The sequence below is a fragment of the Caretta caretta genome, chromosome 3 (assembly GCF_965140235.1).
Source record: "Caretta caretta isolate rCarCar2 chromosome 3, rCarCar1.hap1, whole genome shotgun sequence".
In the NCBI taxonomy this organism is placed as follows: Eukaryota; Metazoa; Chordata; order Testudines; family Cheloniidae; genus Caretta; species Caretta caretta.
Window position 1 is genome coordinate 201,039,720 of NC_134208.1, and position 12,373 is coordinate 201,052,092.

The 12,373-nt window shown below is 47.2% G+C and overlaps 1 protein-coding gene across 2 annotated transcripts in view; it reads left to right on the top strand.

Annotated features, from left to right (window-relative positions):
- Window positions 1–812: 812 nt before the first annotated feature.
- JAG1 (jagged canonical Notch ligand 1) overlaps window positions 813–12,373 on the top strand; it is a 35,840-nt gene continuing 24,279 nt past the window's right edge. For both annotated transcript variants that reach the window (XM_048842595.2, XM_075127241.1), the window contains exons 1-2: window positions 813–1,244; window positions 2,033–2,338. In XM_048842595.2, coding sequence (XP_048698552.1) covers window positions 1,119–1,244; window positions 2,033–2,338 — 432 coding nt within the window. In that variant the 5' untranslated portion in view covers window positions 813–1,118. The remainder of the gene's footprint in view (window positions 1,245–2,032; window positions 2,339–12,373) is intronic.

A 12,373-nucleotide genomic window follows, 5' to 3' on the forward strand; every position in this document is an offset into this window, starting at 1 on the left:
CACGTGGCTAGCAGCAGGTTCTCTCCAGGGCAGGCTCGCCCCTCACCGCGGCCCAGGGGCTGCCAGATCACTTGGGGGGTTCCCCCCCTCGTGTGCACGCCGGTGCCCCCCGCGCTGCGATCGCAGAGTGTAAAAGGGGGGGGCGGTTATTGGTGGTGTTGCTAGACAAGCCCCCAGAGGCTTTGCAATCTTTTGGAGGGTGCTCCTGTTGCAGACACACGTGGGCGTCGCTACTGCCCCTTCCTCCCTCAGTCTGGGCTGGATCCTTTCCCGGGGGAGGGGGGTCGCTGCCTAGGGGCTGCTGCTAAGGCCAGCGGTGGATCCGCTACCTGGCTTCAGCAGGGAGCGGGCTTTCCGAGCCCTCTTCCTCCCGGCGGGGCTCCGCACCCTGCCTGCGCTTTGCATTGGCTGGGGGGGGGGGGGGCGGGATGGGACGTAGCCCCCTGGGCTGCACCCGAAAGGGTTAACAACCCCCCCGGTCCCGGCTGCAGGCAGCAGCCCCTGGGGCGTTGATCGCCCCCTCCTGCAAGAGACACCTTGGCTTGCTGCAAGCCCCGTCCACGCTGGCCCGCTGCGTGAGGCTATTCGTTGTGGCCAGCTCATCCTTATCCCCCCCCCCCCATACCTGTCGGCCATTGCTCTCACCTGCCGCGCAGCTCCCGCCCCACCCCTGCTGCTATCGCTCTCCCCTCCCCCCCCTCCCTCCAGGGAACCAGGCGGTGCCACTCCCCCCCCCACCCCCCCCCCCCACCCCCTCATGCATATTAATAGAGACGCATGCGCCGGCTGCGGCTTCCCCTCCCGCGGCCGCGGGATAGATGAAGCGGGCCGGCGGCGGCGGGGCTCCCAGACGGGCTTCCAGCTCCCTCTCTCTGGGCGCGTCGCCTGTGTCTCCCGGGGGGGAGGGCGGGGGGCCGCATTGTGCTGCCCTGAGCCGAGCGGCGGCCGGTGCTTTGAAAGGAAGAAAAGGCTCCGAATAATCGCCATAGAAAAGAGAAGAAAAGGCAAAGACAAGAGAAGAAAAGGCGAGGGCGGCCGCGGGAGGATAAGAGGCTGCCGGGCTCGAGCGGGGCGCTGTCGAGGAGCCGGTGAAAAGCGGCGGCGTTTGCCACCCGTGCATGCTCCCCGCGGCGGAGGCTCTGCGAGTCGGGAGCGGCGGCGGCGTGCAGGGAGGCGGCATGCTCCTACCCAGGCGACCCGCCCTCGCCCCTCTGCTCCTCGCCCTGCTCTGCCTGCGGGGAAAGGTACGTGAGCGCCCGCGCGCTGGGGGCTGCGGCGGCACGGGCCAGCCCCCGCTTCCTTACGCGGCAGCCGGGCTTCGCTGCGCTTTGCCGCGGGCGGGCGGGCGAGCTTCCTCCGGCGGTCCCCGCGTCGCCCTTTCTGCGGGGGCCCCTTATGTGCAACCCCCCCCCCCCGCAAAAAAAAAAATCCTTAAACGACGCGCAAGTGTTGCAGGCAAGGTGTTTTTGGACTCATTTAGTGAGATTTAATCCTAGCTTGGGGGGGGGGGGGGGTCCGTCCTTCAGCAAGCTGCAATTGCTGCACGGTTCCCTACTTTGATTTTCAAAAGCCCCTTAACTGGTGCAAGTCGCTCCTGACGAATTCGTTTTTATTAACCAGGCTCAGGGCACTCTTCCCTCGAGGCTTCCGTGCGGATCAATTTTGGAGGCGTTTTAAAAACCTCCGCGGTTTACCCAAGAGGTGGCACCTGGTTGTGATGTCCCTGTTGGACCGATCTGATACGCACACCCAATTTAAGGCTTTGAAAGCCGGGGTCCCGGTTCCCCGGGGGCGGGGAGGGGGTCTCCTTTGCAGCGCTCCTGGCAGGCGGTGGAGAGGAGACTCTGGTCTCCTGCCCTCCCGATGATCTGGGAGCTGCAAGTTTGGCGCTTGGCGGTGTGCGTAACTCGCTTTCAAAACCCCTCCGTTTGGGACTGAGTTCCCCCGGCCTTCGCGCTCTGGTTGCAGCCGCTTAAAGCAGCCAAACAGCCCAGTGATCCCTTTCTCTCCCTCCCTGTCTTGGGGCGAACAGGTGACTCGAGCGTCCGGACAGTTCGAACTGGAGATCTTATCCATGCAAAACGTCAATGGCGAATTGCAAAATGGGAATTGTTGCGATGGCCCCCGAAACCCAGGAGATAGAAAGTGTACCAGAGACGAGTGTGATACGTATTTTAAAGTTTGCCTGAAGGAGTATCAATCCCGGGTCTCTGCTGGCGGCCCTTGCAGCTTCGGCTCCGGATCTACGCCTGTCATCGGAGGAAATACCTTTAATTTAAAGTACAACCGGAATAACGAAAGGAACCGGATTGTTCTCCCGTTCAGCTTTGCCTGGCCGGTGAGTCAATATCGTGCTGCGCGGGGGAGGGGGTGCTCCCAGGTGCTCTGCATGGAAGCCTTTCTCTGAGTTGTAATATGGGCGTGGGGGGCTTGTGAAGTCAGTGTGGGGCCCGGGGGGGAGAGGGGAGTGGATCCTCTCTTTACAAAGAGGGAAGGGAACCCCCTAAGCAAACCCCGTTAGTGCCTTTCAAATCAGCTCCTGCTCTCAGTGGGTCAGAGGAGCGAACCCAGGATCGCTGCACTTTACAGCACCAATAAGGCTCTTAAGAGTTGTAAGGTCAGAAGTTCACTCCCCCCCTTTGCCAGTTAAGGCTTGTGCAGCCGCCAAAAGAGTGGCGGGCTGTCCAGCGATCCCATGTGAACAGTGTGTGTCATGCCTGGCTCCCTTCCCTGGGAGTGTTTGGGGAAGCTGCCTGCTTTCCCCAAGGGGCATCTCATTGCAGGCCTTGGTGTTGATGGAAGCTGCTGCTGCTGCTATTTGCAAACTAGCTGCCAACTTCCCAGGGAATCTTGTTACCGGCTTCGAGGCACTTGCAGACTCCAGAAGCTAAATAAAGAAAGAGCCGGGCTTAACTTTCCACCTTGGTACATTGGACTCTCTTCTCTCTCCCCCCCCCCTCACCGCTGGATAGTTGGCTCCATGTTCCTGGGTTCCCAGCACCCCTCCCTCCCCCAACAGCTGTGTTTGCAAACTCAGTGGCAGGGCAGAGACCACAAGGAGGTGGGGCCCAGGGCCATGTGCTTTGCTAGAACTGCTGTTAGCTCTTACTGGGAAGCTTTAATAGGATCGGGGCTTAAATTCTCAAGAGTGTTTCCCGGAGCCCCCCATGAACTCCCCTTCCCCCCCCCCCCGCCCCACATGCTGTGATTCTGAAAACTCTGGGGGGTTGAGAATATCTACTGGAGCTCCTGACAGCTGTGGCTGAATTTAAGCCCTGAATATAGTCAGTTTTCCAAATGGGTCATGAAACCACTGCTTGGAGTACATCAGCTGTCTATACAACACCCCCTCCTCTTGCTGTATACCTGTAATGTGTATACTCCAGTTCTGTTAGGGTCTCCTAAACTGGCTAAGCTTTTCAAAGCTAGGTGCCTAAACTTAGCGCCCCCCCCAAAAGCCTAGATCCCTTTAACACCCCCCCCCGGGTGCTGAGCAAACATAGCTTCACTGGGCCATCTGAGTGCTCAGCATTGTTGAAGGTCAGGCCGTTCTAACCTAGGTGCCTTAATATGGTTTTAGGAGTCTGACCTTGGGCACCTGGGCTTCCTTGCAAGGAAGGAAAGTAAAGTGCTCTTAACTGCATGCTGGGAGAGGAGGGCGTGTCAGTTCCCAGCCCCAACCGCTACCCTTGCTGGTGAGACTGAAGCCTATGTCCGCTTCTCACCCTCTCCCAAGCTTGGCCCACCCGCATGGGATAAGAACCCAAGGAGTCCCTGGATCACCATCACGGTCCCGCCTGCTCCCTCCAGTTGTAGTGCAGGCATGGACTCCATAATCTCGAAGCAGGCAGCCAGCCCTGTGCTGCCTCCTACCTGCTTTTAGTGAGTGCCAGGTTGGGGCTTTTTTTCGTCCCCCCCCCCGGGAACTGAAGGCTGCAGGGATAAACCCAAGCCCATGTTCTGAAGCGTTACAAAGTACGATAGTATAGTTTGCACAACTGTTTGGAAGTGTAAGCCCTATTTTAAAAAAAAAATTGATAAGTTTTATCTCCTTTCAAATATCCCATCGAAGGGATCAAGGGTTTTGTAAAAATCGGTGGTATTTTAAGTACTGCCAGGGGCTGTGGTGCTTCTGCTCTGGGCTCTGACGTTTTCACAGAGGCCGGGTTGATCTAGGCTGTTTTTTATCTTGCGTGTTTTTTTTAAAAACACTCTGAAGTGTGTTCAGTTTTTTGGTAACTTATTCACAGATGTGCAAAAGTTGAAGGCATTAAAAAAACCCAACCACAACCCTGGCTACATGTATTGAGCTGGTCTCCACTTAGTGAAAGACTTGCTTCCATTGTCCTGTTAGCTGGATCTAATCAAGCCAGGGAATCCCAGGATAGTAGAACCCCATCTTTGCACCATCACCTCTCAAAAGTCTTTTGGATGGTGTGAAGTTAGAAGTGCTGACTCCTATGCTAGAACTCTGTAACTGTTTCATGCCCCCCAAAGAAAACAAGCTGTTCTAAGATTGATCATCTATTTGTTCACTTATCGAACCTGCTTTCGCTTCCATGGGGAAATGGTGTTTACTGCTAGCCACTGTGGTTCTTAAAGCAATTGAACAAAGGAATACTTAATGTGGCAAAGCTCTTAGTTTGCATCTCTAATTTTAGTCCAAACATTTCAAGAGACCCTAATCTTTTTTTAAAGATACAAAGAGAATATTGAATCCCTTATAATGTGGTACTAATGTAACTCTGAAATGGAAACTTTGGTCTTACTCCATTCAATTACCACATTTATGATTACTTTAAAATGCTGTTTTCTCCCTATCTTAAGCGTGAGGACAAAAGTTTGTCTTGTAACGATTTGTCAGATACAGATTTGACTTGTATACACCAAAGTGAGAATTCCATTGAAGGTTAACAGAAGGCAGAGCTAAGTGTTAATCAAATTGCTAGTTGGCAATTCGTAGTAGCCTCTGAATATGCATCAGTTCTGTTATCTTTCTGTTTGAGGAAGGGCTTTTCTTGGACATTCCTGCTTTAGTGAGTAACATCAGGAAGCCTTGTTGCCTTGACTACACTTTTTTGACATCTTTTTTCCTATGCCAAACTGCTTCTCTGTGTCTTGTGTTGAAAATAGTTAAGATGTTTTTAGATCTGTAAAGATTTTTATGCACCAGGCAGGGTGTTTTTAAAAATAACAAACAAAACAACAAAAATCCAAGTTTGCGCTGATCACTTTAATTCTTAGATTCAGTTCCTAAAACGAATGTAGATCTGAAGAGCTGGAACTCGCCTTCTAAGAACATTGCATGATTTGCTGTTGTGTAGGTTTTGATATGTACCCTTGTGAGTAATGGGAGTGGAGACAGTGAGCTGTAAATTCATTTAAGTGATTGGAGGCTTGAATAAGTTGCTAGGCAACAGGGCAGTGGACCAGCATGAAGGAAATAAAGAGTACATCCAGAAAGCTGCACCTGCAGCCCTAAGCCAAAGAATGTGCAAATTGCAGTTCTTCTTTAAAAATACAACTATACTTTAGCTAAATACAACAGTTCATTTTAAGGCACCAGGAACTTTCTTCAGAACTTTGTACATCCATGAAACCTATAGGGAAGTTTCAAACCAAAATCTTCCTTGTTCCTTACATTGAAGTTTGTCTTTGCAGGTTATTGAGCATAATTCTGCTGTCATAAATGGTCAGTCAAAATCCAAAAGGATTAATTTAGAATCAGTTATAAGAATGGCATTTTCCAAAATGGACTGCAAAATCTCATGGCTTCTCATGCTTTAAAGGAGCCCTGCGTTCATTCAGCAAACAAAGTTCAGCATTAATGTTGTGTTTATGCAAAGAGTTACCTTCGGCTTCATTGAGGCTGTAACCATGAGGCAGGTCAAAGTTGGCAGCCTCTATGGTGTCCATAGATCAGATTTCAAAAAAACTTGTGATCCTTGTAATCATTTAACGTTGGCAAATTGTGTCAGGGCACCAAGAATCTGAGGTGCAAAAACCTCTAAACTGCTTCACTGTAAAACTTAAAGAAAAGTTTTGGATTTCACCCTTTGGCTAAGAAAACACTAGCTGTCTGTCCTTTTTATCAACAAAATTTATGCCTGTTCCTGAAGATGTGAAAGAAACACTCTGAACTGGCATTACATATTTTCTTCTAGTAGACACTAGCCAGAAATATAAAGACTTTTTTTGTTGTTTGTTGCTGGTTATAGGTTTTAACAGACGTGTGTAATATCAACATCCCTAATTTTAGGTAGTGCCCCTGTCCAAGGAAGAAGAATATATCAACATTGGAACACGTTTACCACTTTAATTATTGGTAAACAGTATTTTTCCCCATCTGAGTGCCATGGTTTGAATGGGTGGTATTATCCAAAATGGAGTGTGTATATTAAATGACATTCTGGAAAATAACTGGCATCCACATTCAAACTCTTTCCTAGGAATGTAGAGGAGTGATGTGTTTTTAAAAGGTACCTCTTCCACTCCTAATCTATCACTTTTTTAGGGACGCTTATGTTCCAGTCCAGTTTTGGATTTCACCTTCAGTGTGAATCCATTTTATTACAGTGCTTATAGCTGTAGTCCGTCCATAAGTAAATCAGTCCCACTAACTATTTTTTGTATGTAGGTACTTTTAGTTTGTTCTTGATTAAATAAAGGCTTGCTCTATCTGACTTCGGTGGGAGCTGAATGGGCCCAGGGTAGCCCTCCTTAAAGCGTGTGTGTGTGTATATATATGTATATAGAAGCTTCTTTAGATATCTCTCACACACATGCATATATATATATATATATATGAGATATCTAAAGAAGCTTCCATATATATATATAATTTGGCACTGTCATCTCATAACCTATGTAGCTGAATATCTGACTTTGTATTGCATAAGACTTGATACCTTTTGCGTTAGCTTTCCTCAGGTTAATTAGAACCTTATGTCCCTTTATTTCATTATGAACTGAGATTAGAGTGTAAGCACACTAATTCTTATTGCTGTTAAAACTGATGATGCAGTTCATTACATGAGATGCTATTTTGTCTCTAGACTAGAGATTTTTTTAATAAAAACTAGGTGCTGTTTTCCCAGGCTCGGTCCAGTAATTTAAAAGTCATATGGCACCTGTGGATTTCAGCTACAGTTCTTTAATACACTTTTAAAAACAAACTGGGAACAGGATTGTTCTTAAACCCTGAATTCACACTTAGTGTAGAATCACTAGCATTGAGGGTCTTTTAGTAAATGCCACTCGAACCAGTAACCTACATGCATCTTATAGATGGGGAAAGATGTCAAAAGAAAACTGAGTGGTGTGACTGCATGGAACTGGTGATTCTATGGTCCCTGCTCTACAGCATCAATTACACTCATTACTGTTGTTGTGTTCCGAAGAAACTGTAAAATGTGGATAGAGGCAGTTAAAGTGGTTTGTAAATAGTCAAACATTGATTCCTTTCCCAGCTCAGCCCAGGTTTTATGCACTTGGGTAATAAGTAGAAAGGCCTCTTGTTCAGGCTTGCTCTGTGTGAACCTGACTGTTTTGCTTGGCTGGTTACTAGGTATTTTCTCTATTAACCTTGCCACCCTTTTGTAACTGGTGCATTTAATTATCACTGGGATGCTTTAAACAGGTAGGGAGAAGGACAAGAATAGTGGGTAATCTTATTGGAGAGGGTTTAAAGTGACCATTGACATCTTGGCCTACTTACTGGGTCTTTTTGGTGACAAGTGAGAGCTTTGTGAAGAAATAACCTTGTAATCAGATAAGGCACTGATTAAAATGCTATTGTAATATTCTGCACCCTGCTGCTGAGATTCCCCCCCTGCTGCCCCCCAAACTGAAGTCTGTTAAAATTGAGATGCCATAGTTTTTTAAAGATCTTTTTCTGGCGCATTGTTTGGTTAGTGCATTCTAGTGCTGTGATTAGAATACATTGTAGTCCGGCCACCCAGACGGAGGCATTGACTGCTAATATTAACCAAGAACAATAGCGTGGCCATACTGACTGCAGTGAGGATTACAGGACATAATGGGGCCTATCCAAAAATAATGCTAATACAGGACAAGCAACAGGAAGCAGCAGTAGACTCAGCAGAGTTCGGCTCCCAGACAAACCATGGACTGACTTCACACAATGGCAACTTCAGCACATTATGTATTCACAGGATACTCATTATTCCAGCAGGCTTGCCAGATCAGAGATCAGCCTGGTTTATTGGATGCAGCACACATAGTTCGGATAGCGGTAATTTTGTGTCCTTCATCGTTTGGCAGGAGGAGGACAGCTGTATCACAGAGAAGTTCTTGACCAGTTTGGCTTGTGCTGTCAAAGAGAGAGGCTCCTGGCAGCTGCTAATGTAGTTACATTTGTTTGTATGGCCCATTCTTAATGTGGCAATAAAGTGTTTTACCTCGCTCAGCAGAGCCGAGATGGTGCAGAAAGTTGCTCTGTCAAAAGCTGAGTGTGTTATCCCATGGGCACATTGTGATTGGTCCTCAGATACCCTTCGCACGCAGGGCAGGGTGTTAATATAACCTTTGAAATTCTTGAAAGCCAGGGCCTATGGGAGGTGAGGTTACTGCCTGCATAAACAAAACCTGAGTGGTGTGCAATGTCATCTTGGGTATATAGAGTAAAACTTGTAGGGTTATGTTTTACATAGGGAGGCCCAGTGAGAAACTTGCAAGCTACCTTGTGCTCAACGAAGGAGATGAGTCTCTCTCTCCTCTTCCTTCTCCTGCCGAAGGGGCCATCCAGTGAAATATAGCAAACCAGTCGTCTTCAGCTCTGACAGCAGATGGAGTGGAAGCCAACGGGATGGCCCTGATGTGATCGGGCGTTCGTGTGGTGTCTTGACTCTGTCGTCATGTGATGATGTGGCACTGCAGTGAGAACCTTGCTGAGCAATCTGAGGAAGTGGTATTGTGGCTAGCTGTAAATCTGTTCTGGGCTGTCTGTCTCGCTCTCCCCGCCCCCTGAAGGTTTTAAAAAGTTCCTCATTTCTTCCTTTCTTCCCTGCCACGCCCCCTTCTAGCTAATGGGCGGAGTTGCTGTGGCTCTCAGCTCAAGGTCTCCTGTTCCAGGCTGGAGTGCGTAGGGATTGGCACGCTGCCGGAGACCCAGGCAGAGCGAGTGGAGAGCTGCAAGGCAGACTTGTCTCCACATGTGGCTGTCAGGGCACAGGTTGAGCATTGCTGTGGTTAACCTGATTTCCCTGTTTGACAGAAGAGAAGCATATACAAGTCAGATCGGACTTCCCGCTGCTCGTCACGAAGCGTGTGAAACATTGAATCGGCAGGTGTCTTGGGTGCTTAATCCTCTAGGACAGGAGTCGTGACCCCCAAAGGGGGAATATCCCTTCATAAACGACAATGACATTCCTCTGCTGATCTGTCCTGTTGAATCAGTATTCTTCAACATGTGGGGGGCCAAGATCCCAAAGGGTCTAACGACTTTTTTGGGGGAGGGGGCTTTAAAGGAGCTTGCTTCCCACTGCCGACAGTCCTCTGGACTTGCTTTCTGAAAATCTGGCCTCTTTATTGTGTCTCAGTTTTGGCCCTTGAAATTTAGTCCCCCGTGAAAACATTGACACCTATTTCTTCCAAAGACTTCTCTGCTTTTTAAACCCCTCCTGGATTATGCATCCATTCTGGCTGTGACTTAAAGCACTGAATAATCTGGAAAGAGGCAGCATTATCCTGTCACCCTCATAAGTGACTCCCAGTGACCGATTTAAAGGGCCATGAAAGTTCATGGGTTCTGTCATCTACAGATCAGGAATAAATATGGTGATTGTTGGCTTAGAACTGCCTTTAAGGTTCTCTAAACTCTTTGGTTTCACTTCGCTATCTAATCCACCTCCATAAATGTGTTTAGTGCTCTGAATACTACCACGCATAAGACCAGCTTTTTTAACTGTCTCCTAGCTTTGGTAAAATCATTCAGATGTGACCATGATGGTAACACGTTCTTGGTTTTGATTAAACCGTGAAAGTGTGAACATTCTGCAGACTAGTGGCTTGAAGTTCCTTTCTAGCATGAGACCAAAGCTGACTTGAATCTTTGCCTTCTGGTCAAGATTAGATTTATAGTGGCTAATTGGGTGTGACTCCATCATAGTTCACTGCTGATTTGCTGCCTGGTACCTTGCTTTGATGGAATAATGTGCATGATATGGAATTCTTGTGTCTGGATGTATATTTATTCAAAGATGTGCAGAGGTCAGTTGTGGGCATGGGAAAAATTAAACCTCCATGCTGTAAGTAGTCATTCCTGAGATATCTTAACTGTTGATCTGTAAAGTGGGAATGATGGGCACCTTTTAAAATAGGCTAACATCTCAACACTGTGTAGTCTTTGCAGAGAAATTCCTTATCATGGGTTGGTCAGATTAATGCAGTCACCTGATTGCATCTTAGGGGGTTTACTAGCTTTTTTTAAGTTTCAAAAAACAAGTATCTCATTGATAAACTTCCTTAAGCACAAATTTTTCACTTTGTCAGGGAGGGCACAACCAACTGGATGAAATGACAGTTCTCTCCCAAATCAGAAAATGTGGCTTTCTTTAGCTACATTTTTTTCTGTAAAAATACTTGCAAAGGTAGGGTTTTTTTTTGTATGGGCTTGGGGAGGTTGCCCTGTTTGGTGTTGGTTTAAGTGAAGCCCTGTGGTTTGTTGAAAATTGGTTACACAGGTATGTGGCAACAGTAGCTCTTAAAGCAGGGATCCTGCCTTTCCTTTCCTCGAGGGTGGATTGTGTTGGTAAACAAGCCTAAGGACTAAGCAGGGACTGTTGCTATGAGTTTAGACGGAACATCTTCCAAAACAATTATGCAAGGCCAAAAGGAAAACATCCTTAACTTTATTGAAATGGTGCAAGTTGTTGTCGTCATTTCTCAGTTGTAGCATAATATTTTTGCAAGCTTGCTGTAACATGTCATGCTCTCTGTTTTGGGTTTGGCAGTGTTGTAATTAAATGGAGGAGGAGAGGTGATGGTAGCCATGCCACAAGTGAAATGAAATGTACATTTAATTATGTCTCAGGAATTTTTACCTCTGACTTGTGTGGGAAAGCCTTCTAAAGCTGTTTCAGAGCATTTTCTCCAAGTTGCAAGCCTTTTCCCAGAATAGTAACAAATAATGTGTAACTTTATTGATGAAATATTAACCAAAAATGGTTAGGGCCGATCTATACTTTGCTTGGAAGGTTGGGCACATGTCTTGGCTTGCCCAGCTTTGCTTGCTTTTTTCGAAGCATTTTCCCACAGTTATCAGTGGACGAAATGGAATCTGAGTCTGCTTTGAATATGAAACGTATTTAGGCTAGATTCCAAGCTAGTGTCCATCACAAACTAGATTCTCCCTCCCCCCCCCCCCCCTTCAAAGGCTGCATGCTGTGTCCAGTGGTGAGAAATTAGTTGGCTTTGACTTTTTGGGGGGAGGGGAAGTCAGGAGGGGTTTTGAAGTCTGCCTGATGCTTACACCTTGCAGCTATAGTCTCTTATAAACGTGGTTTTGTGTCCGGTAACAGTATTTAATTACTACATGCGACTCTCTTTACAAATGGACTGATACTTAGTGCTGGCAAGAATATAAGTGAGTGTGAAAAATAAACCTCACTAATCTCAACTTCTCTTGCACAAGATTCTAGCTTGTGAATAATTTTGTCACACACCCTCCTTGCAAAAGGTTAGACTGACATCTGACTAAATCAAACCCATCACCTCTGTTTCCCTTTTTTCTAAATTCTTAACCTTTTGACTCTTTAAAAATCTGTATGTAAGCCTAGACATTTTTGGTAGCATGACAGTATTGGTGGGAGGGGGGGGAACACAGGATCGGGCTAGAACATAGCCAAATAAAGGTGGGGATAGTTCTAATGACTTTTGTTCCTGAGTCAGGTTTGAAGATAAAGGGAGCTTAGCTGTAGTACCTGGCATACTTCCAGCCTGAAGCAGTCTCTTTGGTTATTGGAGCTGCTGATGATTATTTACTATTATGATGATGGGAATGCTAGAGACCTGATTGGCAGATTAGTCTGTCTATAAATGTGACACACAGGTGTGTACTACTTCTCTTGCTTCCCTAATTCTTCCAAATAGTGTGATCTGAGGCTTTGTTTTACAGAGCCTCTCCCTCCCCGCCCCCTTCGGAGATTCATCAGTTTTTGCCTTAGTTACCTGATACTTGTGGGAGCAGTGACGGCCTAGTGCAGACAAAGCTTTCAAAGGGGTGCTGAAAAGCAAAGCCCTCTAGAGACTGCACTGCCGAGGCAAGCTGAATAATCTTTGCAACACCCCGGCTTTCAGGATGGAAAAAATGTCGGGATCTAAAATTAAATACAAAGCAGAAATTTCGTAACTA